At 37.8% G+C, this 18,039-nt stretch overlaps 1 protein-coding gene across 1 annotated transcript in view; it reads right to left on the minus strand.

The window, feature by feature from the left end:
• Positions 1–5,078: 5,078 nt before the first annotated feature.
• The window catches only part of LOC122814368 (zinc finger protein 729-like), a 600,102-nt gene continuing 587,141 nt past the window's right edge, over positions 5,079–18,039 (minus strand). Inside the window, exon 21 of the mRNA XM_044086953.1 lies at positions 5,079–6,441. Coding sequence (XP_043942888.1) covers positions 5,105–6,441 — 1,337 coding nt within the window. The 3' untranslated portion in view covers positions 5,079–5,104. The remainder of the gene's footprint in view (positions 6,442–18,039) is intronic.

Consider the following 18,039-nt stretch of genomic DNA (forward strand, 5'->3'; position numbering starts at 1 on the left):
AGTGCTTTTCAGCTACTTCAGTATTATAATGTTTGCACAATCCCCAATGCAACAATCTTGCTACATTGCTATGCCTTTCAATTTACAGTCCTTCTGCCATCAGTATATCACAACCAGCAACAAGATGTGCAATTGTTTCTGACTGTGTTTAGCAAAACCTACATTTGTCTATTTCTCTCATATGTTCAATGGACTTTGCAAATCAACATGTACATAGTCAACTATCTTGAGCTGTCAATATTAACCTTTCATCTTTTGGTTTAAATTCACCTCTCCTTAACTATTCTTTTTTTTTTTTTAATTTCTCCAAATCTTTTGGGTTTCTAATACTATGAAGGGAATGGACCTCATTCCTAAGTCAAAGTATGATTAAAGTTCATGAAATTAGTATTGTTTCAATCTTTGATGTTAGCCAAAAGTGCTCTTCACAGTACCCACAATGTGCCCAGTAAAGGCTCCTGCAATTCATATGGCGTTACATGGGTTGGTAACATATCTAAATACGATTGTAGATTCTTTTTTATAACACCTGTTGCTCCAGCTACTATTGGAACTGTATGGGCATCTTTCTTCTATATTGCTCTCGCTTCTGCCTGCAAACCCTGATATTTTATGACTTTGTGTTTCTCTGTATGCAAGACACTGTAGTCACTGGGTGTAGCAATTTCAATGATCAGTGCTACTTTTGTCTTCTTTTCTTGGACCATTATATCCGGTTTTCTAGCATCTATCTTTTGAACTGTTGGTAATGGCTGATCCCATGTGATATAAACTTCATAATTTTCTATGATGCTTTGTGGCTCATGTTTCCAGTGTTTTTCCCGCCACTTCAGTACCATAATGTTTGCACAATCCCCAGTGCAACAGTCTTGCCACATTATTATGCCTTTCAGTATACAGTCCTTCTGCCATTAGTATGTCACAACCAGTAACAATGTGTGCGATTGTTTCCAATTCGGTTTTACAAAACCTACATCTGTCTGTTTCTCTCACATGTTCAATGGACTTTGTAAACCAGCGTGTACGTAGCCCACTATCTTGGGCTGCCAATATTAACCTTTCATCTCTTGGCTTGAATTCGCCTCTCCTTAACCATTCCTGCATTCGTTCCTGATCAACAAGAGGTTCTTCCAGAAGTTTTCCATACTCGCAACTATATTTATGCTTTTTCCACATTTCTTGCCTTCTCATCTGGTCCTTTATCTTATATTCTTTATTTTGTCTTTTGGCCCATTCAGTTGCTGCCTGATTTTTATCTACTTCTGGTTTGATTTCCATTCCTACTTGACACTGATATGCTTCTGCTAAATTAAACAGAGAAGTCATCTTAGATTTATTCTCCTCATGTTTCAAAACATTCACTACATTTGGGATTTGTGAGGTCAGCATATATGTGTGGAGTCCTACAGTTGCAGCTCTATACATGTAATCAATTTCAAGGAGGCCCATCCCTCCTTCGGAATGGGGAATATATAATCTGGGTATGCACTGATTTTTATAAATCATTTGGTGAGCATGAAGCATCCTTCTTGTTTTCCCATCTAATCTATCCAACACGTTTTGGGACCAGTCAAGCACTCCAAAACTGTAAGTTAGGAGAGGAAGAGCAAATTGGTTTATAGCCTGGATTTTGTTCCTAGATGCCAATGGTATTTTTGGAATTAATTTAAGTCTTCTAAAGTATTCCTTACCAAGTTTTATCCACATTTGTTCATGTTTTATTGTTGATCTTTCATCACTTCCCAAATATTTATACACTCCCTCTTGCTCAGGTTCTTTTATATCACATCCTTGTCCCAAACTGATGTTTTCCTGGTGCTGCAGTTTTCCTGCTTTAAAGGTTGCTTATGTACACTTATCAAGACCAAATAACATTCTTATATCATCTGAAAAAGTTTTGACAACCTACACCTATGCTTTCAGTTCCTCATCTGATGAGCTATACAGTTTTAAATCATCGACAAAGAGAAAAGGAGAAGTCTTTACACTTTGTTGTTTTCTAGGAGCTAAATTGTAGCCATGACCTAAGCGAAGTAAACAGCTTAATGGGTTAATGGCAAGGCATAATAGCAACGGTGACAGAGAGTCATCCTAGAACATCCCCCTTTGAATTATCCCTGGGATAATAATCTGTCCATTATCATGGCTTAATTGCAAAGTGGCCTGTCACTGTTTAATGTTCACAGTAATGTAGTCGATCAGTGTAGGGTGTATCGTATACATTTTTAAGCACGCTTTTATCCGTGAATGTGGGATACTATCAAATGCTTTTTTATAGTCAATCCATGATATACTTAAATTCTTACCCTTTCTACAGTTCTCCACAATTACTTTATTTAACAACAAATGATCCTTTGTTCCATATGACTTTCTTTTATTGCCTTTTTGTTCTACTGCCATAATTGAGTTTTCTTCTAAATGACTATAAACTCTGTCAGCATCAATTCCCATGTATAGTTTTACATGTCAATGGAAGGCAAGTTATTGGTCTATAATTTTTTGGGTAGCTTGCAAGTTCACTCTTAAGTAGGAGCATTGTTTTGCCAGCTGTTAGCCAGGTTGGTGTCTGTTTGGGATGTGCATATAAATAGTTCTTACTGATTGCTAAATCTTCGTACAAAGATGTTAATACTTTTAACCAAAAGTTAGGTACTGCATCTGGGCTTGGGGTTTTCCAAATAGAGGCTTTTCTTAATTTTGTTTCAATCTCTCTGGCTGCTACTTCATCCCATTTCATGTCCTGCACCTTTAAACTTCTTATTCTTTCTTTTACTTCTTCTGTCCATTTAGCCTCTTTGTTATGTTCCACAGGATCATCATGGATACTTCTCTGAAATGTATCCATTTCCTCTTTTTTTGGTGGTCTTTCAATTTCTTTTACCTTGTTTCCCAATTCTCTATAAAACTTTTATGGGTCATCAATAAATTGCTTATTTTGTACTTTTCCTTTATATTTATCTATGCATCTTCTAAGTTTTTTTGCCTGTGCTGAAATTTTTAGTTTATTTGTGAAAGCGCATAACAGATCCTGGTCTGTTCTAATACTGTGCATTGCTTTTATCACATCTATCTTTTTTAGTATTTTTGTTGATTTATTCCTCTTTTATAGTCTTCTAACAATGACACTTCTTGTCTTAACTGCTTTATAGTTTTCACTGTTCGATACTTCCATGATGGTATTCAATTTTTCCCTTCCTTTCCCTCAATACCCTGTGTTCTTATGGTAGAACTTTATCAGTTATTAATTTAGCAGCACAGTAATATATCCTGTTTACTTCTGTTATATCACATGGATCTCTATGGACAGTCCTAATTACTGCATTCATTTGTTTTATCAGACTTATGACTTTTTGGGTTTTATTGACCTTCTGCAGTCTATTTCTCTCATTGATCTTAATGTATCTATCCCTGTCTATTAATTCAAGCGACTCTTCTCTTAGCTCATTTTCTTCCAAACTAAGGGCACACCCCTTCTTTTCCATTTCCTGCAGGCATTCTATAAAAAGTTCTATAGCATCTTCCTGTGGCACCTTCTCTTCAATTTCATCCTGTGCCATCCATTGCTCTGTCATATGGGAACTCACAGGCCTATTACTCCTCAACACTGACTGCATCACAGTTTCCACAGTACTTGTTCCTTTCCTTGCTGTCTAGCTTCAAGTGAATGTTTATACTGGTTTCCTGTGGAAGGCTCCTAAATATCTTGATATGGCACCTGACCAGTTGTTTCCGGTTCCACTGGTTTCCTCTTAATTTGGATATCCATTTCTCTAACCTGTTGTGATGCTTTCTGCATTCAGTTTTCTACACTGAATCTTTCACTTTGCAGATACTCCATAACCTCAGTTTCTGTTTCTTTAACTGCTCCATTACTAATCGCCTTTTCTACTTTTCCTCTTTTTTGTCTTTTTATTTTTTTGTATTGTAAAGTTTTCCATGTCTGGATCCCTTTGCCTGTATTTCCCTTCAAATATCTTTGGTGCTGCTCTTTCTGTATTGGTTGTTTTTGCTTTTTCCTTTGCATAAATATTACATCATATTAAGTCTCTTTTTCTTTCCTGTGTCCATATTTCTTCTTCAGATGCCTCCTGATCTTCCTGTTTCTCCTTACTTTGAGGACTCACTCCATCATGCTGTGATGCAACCTGTGTTAGACCTTCTACACCAAATCTTTCACTTTGCAGGCCCTCCAGAACTTCAACTTCTACTTTACTAATCTTTTCTATGTTCCATCTTTGTGATACTATTTTTTTATTGTGAAATTTTCCATATCCGGATGCCTTTGCCAGTATTTCTTTTTGAATATCTTTGGGGCTGCGATCTTTATATCAATTAGTTTGGCTTTCTCCTTTGCATAAATTTTGCACCATATCAAATCTCTCTTTCCCATGTCCATATTTCTTTTTTATACTTTTTTTAAATATCTCTAGGTTTTGTTGTTTATATTTTCGCACTTCCTCAGATGCTTCTTTTTCCAAACAGATCAAAGTTTCTTGATCTATATACTGTTTTTCACAAATCTGTTGTATTAACAAACACAAATTTTCATTTGAAGCTTCTGACAGTTTTTCTTGCATATGTTTTTTTCTTTCCTCCAATTTCTCTTTTAATCATTCTGTATATCTTGTGTCTGGAAATTCTGGGATTTTTGCATAATAGTAACAATACATAATTTATTTCTTATCCTCAGTAGTCCACTCTATCATCTTTATGGCTCTTCTTTGGCCTATCAGTTTTTGTGATTTTTGTGGACTGCTACTTCCTTCTACAACAGGGGGGCCATCCTCCCCTGGGTCTGGCCTGGCCCGATTGTAGGAATGTTTCCGTATTTTGAGAATTCTACAATGTTATTTTTTTCCAGTCCTGGCACCAGTGCACCTACCAGGATTGGGCACTTTTTTATCCTGGGTCTTGTGCACCCAGCTATCTCTTTTAATTTTTGACCTACTTCTGTCCATGATATATGCTGTATAAATACAGTCTATATATCAGTGTTGCCTTGGTGAGATTTTATGAAAACAGAGTCCACCTCACGAAGGTACTCACCAAGACTTGAGGATGAATTCAATTTCAGCAACGCTACTCTCCTTTGCTTGCTGACTTTTCATCTCTCCATTCGGATTCTTGTGTGGATGGCATGATGGTGTCGAAGACTCCTGAGCTGTGCAAAACACTTACTACATTCAGTGCATTTATATGGTTTAATTCCTGTGTGAGAGTTCTGATGCTGTTTTAGGCATCCCTTTAGTCGAAAACACTTACCACATTCAGTACATTTATATGGTTTCTCACCCGTATGAATGGTTTGGTGTTGCTGAAGGTTAGAGAGGCGAGTGAAACATTTACTGCATTCAACACATTTAAATGGGCTCTGTCCTGTATGCTGGGTCTGATGCTGTTGAAGGCTACTGAGATGTGTGAAACACTTGTTACATTCAGTACACTTATATGGTTTTTCATTTGTATGACAGCTCTGATGGCGTTTTAAGTCCGACTTGTGTATGAAACATTTGTTGCATTCAGTACATTTGTATGTTTTCTCTCCCATGTGAATGGCATTATGGTGACGAAGAATACTGAGCTGTGTGAAACACTTACTACATTCAGTACATTTATATGGTTTTTGTCCGGAGTGTGAGCGTTGATGGTATTTTAGGTGTGACTTCTGTATAAAACACCTGCTACAGTCAGTACATTTATACGGCTTTTCACCAGTATGAATGGCACGATGGTGTCGAAGACTACCAAGCTGCGCGAAACACTTATTACATTCAGTACATTTATATGGTTTCTCTCCAGTGTGAGAGCGCTTATGGTATTTCAGATGTGAATTACTTATAAAGCACTTATTACATTCAGTACATTTATATGGTTTATTTCCAGTGTGAATGGAGTAATGCTGATGAAGGCCGCCAAGTTGTGTGAAACACTTACCACACTCAGTACATTTGTATGGCTTCTCTCCTGTGTGAATGGCATTGTGGAGTCGAAGAGTGCTGGGCCTTATAAAAGATTTACTGCACACAGTGCATTTGTATGGTTTCTTTCTTTCTTTAAATTTTTCGAAATGTTTCTGTCTCGTGTGAGAGCTCTGATGGTATTTTAATTGTGACTGGTTTATAAAACATTTACTGCACTCAGAACATTTATATGGCTTTGTGCCTGCATGAACAGCATGATGGTATTGAAGACTTTTGAAATGTAGGAAAGTCTTACTGCATTCAGCACATTTATATGGCTTCTCTCCCGAGTGAATGGCTTGATGGCTTTGAAGACTTTTGAGATGTATAAAGCTCTTATTGCAGTCATTACATTTATAAGGCTTCCCTAATTTGTGAATGGCATGATGTTGTCGAAGACTCCTGAGCTGTGTGAAGCTCTTACTGCATTCAGTACATTTATATAGTTTCTTCTTTTGCGAGCTGTCTGATTTGTCTCGCATTCAGAGCTCTTCATACAGTTATATCCTGGCAGAGGCTCTAATACATGATTAAGATGAGACTTATTATAGCCTTTCACAGGTTGAGCACACTGCTGCAGGTTGTCTGATGTGTAAAGTAACTGGGATGTCCCATGTGATGGCTGCTGAACGCAACTCACACTGTATTCTGTGCTTCTGGTACCTAAAATCAGATTATGAATTAGTATTTTGATGATAACAACAAATTATCTCAGATATTTTGATCACAACATGCATATGGTTAGCCATTTAAAACATACTAGTTTTCTTTTTGTAATATGTTGTTTGCTGTTACTAACAACTAGTGTAAGTAGCTGTTTACTTCAGTCATGTATATATTCCCATCACACATCCTAAATTACCTCATCTACTGTCTCACAATGATGGAATATTGCCATATGCACCCTTTTTGCCTTTCTCTCCATGTTGTTAACTTCTTGTCATTTCTCATACTGTAGTTTTTACTAATCCAAGCCACACAGTTCACAATTTGATCTTGTGTTTCTTCTTTTCCATCCCTGTAACTAATCTGCAGTCTGCTACACAGTTCCCCCCTCCATCATTATCTGTAGATAACGTCTTTAACCAGCATCATAACAACCCTATCTATGCTCATGTTCTCCTTCTGTAATCACAAGTTGTACATAACCTAACCTCTAAGTGACTTTATAACAAACTGTATCTATGCTCATATTCTCACCAGTCACTAACCGTACATAACTTCTTCAACAGTTCATAACAAGTCCTCTCTGTGTTCACTGTGCATGGCTTCTCCTGCTTCAAAAACCTACCCATAATAATAATAGTACAGCTACAGGGGCACAGCCTAATTTCTTCTATCTGTGATCATCTTCTGACTAGTATGTTTTATGCACATTTCTTCTAATTCCTTTAAATACTCTTGGGTCACTCATAATCATAGGCTATATGCTGGGTTCCTCATACCTTTAGGCACCCTCAAGTAATCTGTATTTGTACATCACATAAACAGCTACTTCACTTTCTTGCCAATTAAGATAATTAGCTGTACAGGTTGCAATGTTATATACTCATGACTGATGGTGTCTTGTCACAAGGGTGATGCCCCAGTGACCAAGCACAGCAGGAGTGAGAAAAAGTGTACAGTAAAGTGCAAGGACTGTACATTACACAGATATATCCTCAGTGGGCATACATCTGTACAATGCACACCATCAGGTGTTACTGCAGTTACAAAAATGGTCAAATGCATTATCCACTACAATTTTCAGTAGTTTTTCATACATTTATAATGGATTTTTATTAAGGGTACTGCTTCTGTCCATTTTAATTTACTGCTGTGTGTGGTTATAATCTTTAGACTATGTGAGATGTTGGCATAAACCTTTGAGTAGACATTTTAGGAATTTTCAGCCAAGCTACTGTTTGTCGTTGAATAATTCTGCATGTCATTTTGAATTTGGGCAGTTGTGATGCACAAATTCAGTGTCATAGTTTATGTGGTTGTTGCCCATAGATGGTAAGCTAAAAACTGAACTCAGAATGTTAAGGGTTGCTAGAGTTATGGGCATATGCTAAAATTAATGGTAAAAAATAAAGTTTAATTTTAAGTAACTGATTGATGTGCAAGGTTACAACTAATTTAGCTATATGGAATTTTGCTATGCAGTTTTCAAGACTGTCACTTTAGGGCCCGTCTAACAACTATGTGTTGTTGTTACCATTTCTCTTGCAAATGTTATTTCACAATCTTTTCCAAAAATCCTGTTCTGTATCTGATTCGTACATGGTTCAGGTCGTGGTTGTCCATACATTGTCTGCTGACAACTTGAAGGTGAAGTTTTGTTAAATAAAACACAAAGAGAGCAAACTGCTAGGAGGGATAAGCAAATCGACTGGCCAAAAGACTTTATTGTAGAACAACCATGAAACACTGTATCATAAACGCCTTAAATACACTCGCGTTTTCGTCCTACCAACTGGACTTCATCAGATGTTGAATTTACCTTAGTTAATCACCTTTATACAATCCATTAAAACCACAAACCAATGAAAAACAGACATTACATTTTAAATGAACAAATCAAGCTTCATTTGGGCTGAAGTTTTGTTAAAGTTATAGGGATTTTATTAATGTTAAAAATTTTTTGGTTGTCTTGGACAGCCACATAGCATGATATAAATTTAAGCTCAAAATATCAGATTGTGGCAGAATTATAAGTATTTGTTTAAAATATTATTAAAATGCACATTTTCATGTTTTATAGGTTTTCAAACACAGCCTTTATCTTTAGTTTTCATGGTAACAATTTTTTTCAGGACTCTCCTCTTTCTCCATTTTTGTTTTTTGTTAAAAATAAACAGACATTCACTGCAGGACACAGTAAGTGCTGTGAGGGAAAACAAAATGTCTGCTGGTGATATTTTGAAGACTGTGAAGGAAGCAAGATCTGTGACTGGATAAGTCCTCTAGGTGGCATAATCCATATTTTTCCCACAGCATGGAATTCATTTGATGGTTTCTAACAATCTGTTTTATAATTACATCAAAGAAAACTAATTAAACTGATTCACACACTAGCCACACATTAATACTGTTATATAATGTTCAGAGGGTTTTGAATAAGACATATACTTGAGGAAAGTTACATCTGTTTGTGGTTTTTGTGCCACTCTGATTACAAATGTAAAAGCTCATGTAGAGTAGGGTTTAAGACTCTGCTTTAGACCTATGTTCTGAACTTCTGACTAAGAAACAGGTTAAGAAAATAATTTCCGAAACAAAGGATTAGGCCAATGCATGTGTAGCGCTCACTGATTACAAAAGAGGTGCATTTTATATTGCTGACTTGTACAGTAAGTAGTCGCCTGGTACAGTTCCCATTTCAGGACCATATAAAACTGTGAACTGTGCTGTGAATCAGTATGCAGAACAAGTGGGGGATCAAAAATAGGTGTTTTAATAGTTCAAGTGTCTTGGGGTTCAGGTGGGGCAAACAGAAAGCTCACTAGATTTTAGTTGATGTGAATACTGCTGCATTCTTGTAGATATTTATGAAATATAATAATATGGTCTATTTTCCTTTCTAAGCAGCTGTGACTTTTAAATTTTGGTTCTCCAAGGTTTATAATCACATGAAGAACTCAGTGAAGCATTCCTGACTGGTCAATTTTTGGTTCGTATCTCAAGTAACCCTGAAATACTCACATCTTCAGTATTATACAATGTGTCCGGGTAGCACTTCATTTTTGGATTCTGCCTCAAAATTCTCTGGTCATAATATCTCTCTCTTCTCACTATGTATTCCAAGTAAAGGTGAGATTTCCTAGGTGTTCCCCTAATCTAGAAAATATCAGGTATTTTACTGTCTGTATCAAACAGAGGCTTAAAAGCATGTCCAATGGCTCTCAAAGGGTATTTCTTGACATCTGTTTCTTAAACAATATAATTGGTTATGATCAGAAAAGTCTGACCATTTATCTGTGAACTACAGGGAGCTTTTTCAGCCACATTTATTTATTTTATTTATATATTTATTGACATTTGTTAACCGGGTTAGTCCAGCTGCATCAGAAAGCCATTTTCAGTGGAGACCCAAGGAGAAAAACTCCAGTTATATTTAATATATATGTTAACAGAGAATACAAGATAAAATTAGTTACATTCAGTGTACCTTTTACAGAGAAAAACAAGTTTCAGTTAGTTACATTCATTTAACATTTTGCAGAAAAAAGATTCCCATGTAGTCTACAGTATGAGAAAGTTGTGTAGTAATGGTAAAACAAGGTCCAGTTGCATCTAGAATTCTGCTAGCCATATCTAAAGATAAAGCAAAAAGAGGGGTAAGATAAATATATAATAGGATGAGCAGAGAAAGGATAAGAGTAGGATAGTATACAAGCAAAAGGCATTGCATATGTAACAATCTTTAATGATGAAGAATACCATGTGATTAGAAAGTCCATTAGTTTTATACTTTGAGAGATTCCAGGACTGGGCTACTGAGCATTTGTAAAGTAATGTATTACTTGTTACAAGAAGGAAAAGTGTGGACTAGTAAGCCAAATACCTTCTGTGGAGCATGGTGTAGAAACAACCAGCCAATAAAACTAAAATCAATGAATAGAATACTGCAACTGAAACTTTAATATAAAAAGATGAACACTTTCATCTTATAAAAAGTGTAGGACAAAGTGTTTTACAGCTTTGAAAGTTGTAACATATGTAGTAGTGTCTCACAGACAGTGACAGAGAGCAAAGCTCAACTCTCACCAACCATCAGCTTTCGAGACTTTCACTCTTCTAAATTTTTGTTTTTATAGTGAATGGTAATGTGAAGTGTGTTATGCTTTCAGGTTTCTACACTGCAGTTCTTTGGTGGATACTTTATGTGAAACAGCATGAGGCTCATGAATAATAACCTTACAAAGTGCTTAACAGCCTTGTTATTCACATTTCTTACATCATAAAAGTGCATAATAACAGTATTTCTTATTTTCAGCATAATCACTCCACTCTGTGTACTGCCTATAATTTTTATTAGACTATTATCAAATCTTAAACACCACAACAGTCTACTGTCACAAAGTCAGCCTAAAAATACTGACTTTGCTAACATAACAAATACTCCAGTGAAACATAAAATAGGAAATGGAATGAGACCAACCTCTCAGTTATGGTTGTCAGCAAAAACATAAGCAAATATCCGCAAAGTTGAAAGCACAATACTTTTACATAGTGAATAGAAACCCTCCCACCCTCCTTACTTACATGTACTATTCCCTCTTCATTCAAACTACCATGAAAGGTCAATCAGTCCAATAAACAAAATCGATTTCTACACACAAGTTGAACAAAATCATCAGTCAACCAAGTGAAGCCCTACTTCATCTGTATAAATAGAGTTTAACAAAATGACTTCAAACCATTCTGATATATCCTGTAATGCAGATTCTACTTTACACTGTAATCCAATTACTTGTGCAAATAACTCTTGCGTTTCTTAGTACATTTGTAATCTACAGCAGAAAATATTGTGCATTGTTTAATAAACCAAAAGTTTTACACTTGCAAATGTACTATAATACAAACAGTATCATATACTGTATAGCACACTAATTATTATCAGCTATAATTGCATTACATTAGTTTCATTTGGTCTGATTAACACTGTTTTCACACACTTTTTGACTGGTCACAGCTAAAGTGCCCTTAGACTACTTCACTTACCTGGATATTAACTAACCAATCAAATAAAAAAAAACCACATTTGTGTTGTAAAATGGTACACAAGCAGTATAAATTATCATATTACTCAAGCTATACAACCAATTTAAGGAAAGCAAAAATGACTACACTCAAAGAATAACATTTTCCATGTAGACACTGCAAACACGACTGAAATCTGTCTACAGCAAACAACACTAATGTTTTCCATCCTAGGATTTTTTGGGAGCTCACATCAGTGCCAAGATCCAGAAAAATTACAACAGCAAACAAATATGTCAGACATTTTATTAACAGTAATAGTTTAGTCATTTATAAGATTTTGCCTTTATTTAACCATTGCAATATTTTGTTCCACTGATATATCAATATCGCAGACCTAAACAGCACTGTTTTTATTAACATAATATGTCATGTTGCCACATTTGTAGGACACTCTTGTACAGGTTTTATCCAATGCCAATATCTAATACATAAACGCACATTAATTATATCTACTTCTATAGACAATCTTCCAGCAGGTACCACATACACGACTGAAGCCTCCCTCTCAGACCGTAATCACTACTAAAATTCCTTTGCTTCCAGGAATTTTTACAAGCTCGCTTTGATACAAAGACCCCGGTAATTATGCACTACAAAAAAATTATAAACTATGAAATAAGTCCCACAACTATTATTCATTTCTTTCCCAATGTCATTCTATAAGTCCCGTCCTTCCTTATGATCACAGGAGGTTACTAGGCTATCGACCTGGAGGTCATTTCAAACCTAGCTGTCTCATCCCAATGTAATAAAATAGATACTCTAGTCAATGCCCACAATTGTATTTATTAATGACTGCCCATGTCCAGGAGGGTTGTGGGCACTATCCCTGGTATGAATTTACAGTGCCCTATCCACCCGTCCAGATTCCTTTTGAACGGTGCCATACAGGTGATCTGTTTCACATGAATTGGCAGCCAATTCCAAAGATGCAACAGTCACTAGGAGACAAATCAGTCCCTCCAGCACATCCTATTCAAGTGACAGGTCATACTTGGGTCCCTGGAACGAGTAAGCTCTAGCCCCATTTGACTTACAGATGTGCATCAAATTCATTAGGTTTGGGTCAGAGTTTACTCTGTAAGCCAAGCATAAGTCTCCCCTAAGAAGTTTATATGATACTAAGTATAGTGACAGGGACTTTAGTTGGCCTGGGTAAGGCACGTGCTGGAGTCCCTTGATCTTCTTAGTTAGAAACCTATGCAGTATCTCCAGATGCTGCAGCTGCTTTCTATGGTACATGCAGAAAGGGGCATTATATTCAGTTATGGGCCTGATTAGTGATGAGTACAGAGGGGTTATAACCTCCTTTACCCTAGAGGCAATGCCTTTGCTAATCAAAGAAAGCCTTCCGTACTACAGTAGACAGATGGTGGTCAAAGATAAGGTTGCAGTCTACTTGTGATCTCAGATCTATTACCACCTCATAGGTACACAGAGTACTGTTGTTAATTTGATAGTGAGAAGGGACACTGTTTTTATTGAACGGAATGATGATGCATTTCTTTGCATTCAGTTTGAGACCGTGACTAAGACACCAGTCAATGGTCTGCGTAAAACCCTCCTGAAGTATACTGACATAATTTGGGGATTCAGTAACTGCACCCAGTTCACAGCTGTCCGCAAGCTTGGTCAGCTACATCCCCTTAGTTTTGGCCTGAACTTCTGAGAAGTATATACCAAACAGTAGGGGGCCCAGCAATGACCCTTTTGGCACCCTGCTGGTTGATCTGAAGTCACTGGTTTGTGAGCCAGTTAGCAACCCATCTTACAAAAAAGGGCTTTACATTCAGTTTGCTAAGTTTATTGGTAATACCCGAGTGTGGAATTGTGCAAAAGACCTTTGCCAAGTCGAGGTATGCTGTGTGCACAGAACTGCTGTCATCAATGGCCCTGGTCACATTTTCAAAGAAATCCACCAGGTTTAACAGGCAGGATCTGTCCTTGACGAAGGTGAATTGGGTTGGATCCAGGGTTTGAATGTCGCCTATGTCTTTATTTATGAGGTCCATGAGCATACATTCCTTGGCTTTACAGATGAGGCTGGTCAGACTTATGAGTCTATAATTCCCTGGGTCTGCTACTAAGCCACCAATGTGGAGGGGAATAACTGTTGCTGTTCTCCATTCCACAGGAAAAAAGTCAGTGGTTAGGGTGTGATTGAATAGGGTACTTAATGGTGATGCTAGTTCATGTTTTAGTTTGTTTAGGAGACAGCCTGGGATGCCGTCTGGTCCTACAGAGGCTATGTTTTTTGCCTTAGAGAAGGCTTTAATGACTTGCTCTTTAGATATGTATGGTGGGGGAGTTGGGGGCAAGATTTGTGATAAGTCTGGAGGAGAGTGAAATTTTTGTCAAATCTGTCTGCTAGCAGGTTTGCTATCTCTGCGGGATCAGTATGTGTGATACCGTTAATCACTAGTTCAGCACATGCTTGGGTCCTACCTTTTAAGTTGCATAAGTAGCTGTAAAACACCTTATGATTATCCTTGGCTGTGATTGCTAAGTGCTTCTTAAAGTTACCCTTAGAGGAGTTGAGATGTCTTACTTGCCTGTTGAGGCTGAGGAGGGTTCTTCTCCATTGTTGGGGCTTCACCTTAGTTTTCTTGGACAGCAACTTTTTGGGTTTGTTGTAAGGTTTGTTGATGCTGGATATCCACTAGGGTGGCTATTTTTTACTTGGGGCTCTGGCTTTGATCCTCTGTTGAACTGCCGAGTCTATGCACTTATAAAATTGATTGTAGAGGGTTTTAGTGTAAGCTTTGGTGTAGTTACCACTTCCAGCTGGGAATGGGGCTTGGAATACATTTATACCTTCCCCTAGGAGGGTACAGTTTGCTACGGTGAAGTTTTAGTCTGAGTTCATCCTTTGTGAGTTCTGGTGTTAGTGCCAGTTCAAAGGCCACTGATTTGTGGTCACATTTAACTAGTGAGGGTCTGACAGTTGCAGTGGTGCATCTGTTTGTCATGTTAGTGAGAACCAAATCTAGTATGTTTGTTCCTCTTGTTGGGGTTTCAACAGTTTGTTCCAGGGCATTTGAGTAAACAAAGTCAAGGAACTTTTGCACTAGTGAGTTAGGGCTAGAGTAGGATAACTGAAATTCCCCCATGACCAGTGTTTAACAATACTTGGATTGACTCCAGTTTGGTCAAGTAGGCCTCTTATGCATCATGATCCCTGGAGGGGGATCTATAACTAGCTATGACTTGAATAGGGGGTCTTATCCACAGTAATCTGAACTTGGAGTACCTCCATGGAGTTGTCCAGTCTAACTAGCTGGGAGGTGAATTTATCTTTAATATAGTTTGAAATACTGCCTCTGTTAGTTTTCACACGTTTGTTTTGTGGTCTGAAGGTGTAGAAAGCATTGTAGCCTTGAAAGGCCGGGGTACTCTCTGAGGCTTTGAACCAGGTTTCTGTGACCACACAGACATTTACATCCTCCAGTGATAGAAGTGCTTCCAAGGTGTGCGTTTTTTGGTTTAAGCTCCTAGCATTTAGCAGCATAACTCTTATTTTGTTTCAATTGGCAGTTTTCACATTGGCAATTTTGTTTTTGACAACTTGCCTAAAAAGTTACTATGGGGGAGGCAAGAGCCTTTGCCAGTAGCTGAAAGCCTTGTGGTGCCAGGTGAAAACTACCTCTGGCAAAGTACTGAAGTTTGTCAACCATGTCATCCCAGGCTAACAGAAACTGGATCCTCTTTGAATGACTCCAAAAACTAAGCCAATTATTGAAATCAGTGACTTTTTGTTTATACTGTGGCATATTCTAGGTGAGGGTAGTATGCTGCTCAAGGCTAAGGACATACCTGCCTGGGACACATACTCAGAGAGCTCAATTGTGTCTCTCTTCATGTAGTCCAGTGAGGTATGTCTCAGGTCGTTCACTCCAACATGTGCTATGACAGAGTCATAATGGTACTTGTTGCCGAGAGCCCTGAGTGCATGTGTGATCTGATGAATTCTGGGACCGGACAGACAGCTAACCATGACTTTATTTTTATCTTACCTGGTGAGTGGGACATCCATGTGTCTCACTATGGAGTCTCCAATGATAAGAAACATTTGTTTTTTGAGTGTTAACCCCTTAGGGGCTTTGTAGGTGAGACACTGGTGTTACTATGTGTCTTGGGTGCTGTGGAAATTGTGTTAGTTGTAGTAGTCTTTTGTTTTGTAGGTCTCTGGTGTTTCAGTAAGTTTTCTTGAGAGAATCTTTGAGTATGTTGAGTTATGTGTTGGATGTGTACTATGTGTATGAGTAGTGGTACTTTGTGCATGAGTAGTTGTGGGTGAGTTGACAACATCTGAAGTGTTAATGTTTTGAGTGCGAGAGAACAGAGATTCAAGATTCTTGGTGTAAATACATCTCTTGCACTCTGTAATAGAGTGAATTAGTGGAGGGTTGTCAATATAAATGAGGCAGTTACTACACTGCTTCAGGAGACCCAAGTCAACAAGTCTGGCAGGTAAAATAAGGGTAGTCCAACTGCCCATAATGCTAGGTTTGAAGAACCATTATCACAAAGGGGGTGCTTTTAGGACTGATCTAGGAGGTGCTCTGTAGATGGGTACTTCTGTTTGGGTTTTTGGCTGAGGGTTTGATAGGTCACAGCTCACTAGCAATATTTCCTAGACCGGAAATGTACTAAAGATGAGGACTACGCTAATGTACTACAGCTGCATCTAAGGGGAAACTGTCAAAATTATCTGTCTGGCTATGCAGCACAACTGCGCAGCAGTGAGCGGTGTTGCGCGACACACAAACAGAAACTGACTCAAATGTATGGCTTAAATACCAGAAGCTAAAAACTTAAAAAAAACTCAAAGGAACCAATGAGGGTGCTTACTCTAAGCCCTAGATCAATCACCCTTCCCCAGACAGGTTCCAATCAGCACAATTCTCTCACAAGGGTGCAGAAAGGCCCCCTTCCTATCAAAGCTGGCTTGGAAAATGTGCTCAGAATACAGCTGCCACTACAAACAGACCCAAATGCAGCAACCCTGTATCTGGACTGTGCTACAGCAATTTAGCTGAGAAATACTAAAAAATGTTTTAAACAGCAGAAAAACACTAAAAAATGTTTTGAACAGCAAATAAATCAGTTATTTAAAACACTGCTTCGTGGGAAAACAGAAAAAATAGAACAGATGCTTTGCAAACAGTGAAAGGTAGCAACAATTACTTTGCAAACAGTGAAAATAGCAAAAAAAAACTGCAACAGTGAAAACAGCAGCAACATATGCTTTAACAGTCACAAAAAGGCAGACAAATGCAGCACAAACAGTGCAATTTAGTTTGCAGTATTAAATAAGCAGAACACAATAAAAAGTGCAGTAAATAGTATAATCAAGCAGAAAAAAACAGGCAACATGTTTTTTGGGAAGCTCAGAAGCCTGTAGTCATTTTGTATCTCAGCTCAGAGTTGTGGTTGGTAGCCCACCTCAGTTCAGCTCGGTTCAAACAAGCAGAAACCAGCCCCAAATTATTACTTCCATCCGTATTCAAACTCAGTACAATCTGCCTCCAACAACACTGCATTAACACTTGCTGCCACAAAATCAGTTTGCTGCCATTGCCCAATAAAAAAGAAACCACAACATGTGGCACTTTAAACGTGAATGTACAGTACATGTGAAGTCGATTTAAGGACCGTCAGTGTGTGTTCATCAACAATTGCTCATAATATCTGCCTCTCATTTTCTGGGGTAATAATGGAAAGGCTGGTGGCATTTAGACGGACACCAAACTAACCACATCTGTCTGGTAGTATATTTAAGAGGGTTAAGGCTATGAGGTGCTAGGATTCATGCCGTTGGCATGGGTTTGATCCCCTCACTCATTACCTCCATACTGTGTGACTTTTAGATAGATTGGTTAATAGGTTAGTACTAGGCAAACTGCCCTTGTGGGCCATTTTAAGCCTAGCCAATTACCCCATGTGAGAATCAAACCCTGCACCTTGTGTCTGCAAGGTAAACACCTTAATCATTATGCCATCCTCCCACCCTGTAGAAAGTCGTTTAACCAGACAGCTCTCTTTGGGGCTTCTATCTGATTCATTGCTTAGTATCTGGATTAAGCTAAAACCAAGTAAATGCAAACAGCTGTGTTTTTTTTTTATCCAATCAAAGCTAAATATGTCACACACGCACACATACATACCTACAGACACAATCAACCCAACTATGAAAAAATAAGAAAGATAAAAAAATATGGATAAGTATTGACACTAACAGAAATGTTTTCAGCAATGATTTCCTATGAAAAATAATACTCATTAAGGCAGATCCTGTAAATGACACACTTTACCACTAACCAGTGGT

Source organism: Protopterus annectens, chromosome 10.part0 (genome assembly GCF_019279795.1).
Source record: "Protopterus annectens isolate FY-2018-M chromosome 10.part0, PAN1.0, whole genome shotgun sequence".
Lineage (NCBI taxonomy): Eukaryota > Metazoa > Chordata > Ceratodontiformes > Protopteridae > Protopterus > Protopterus annectens.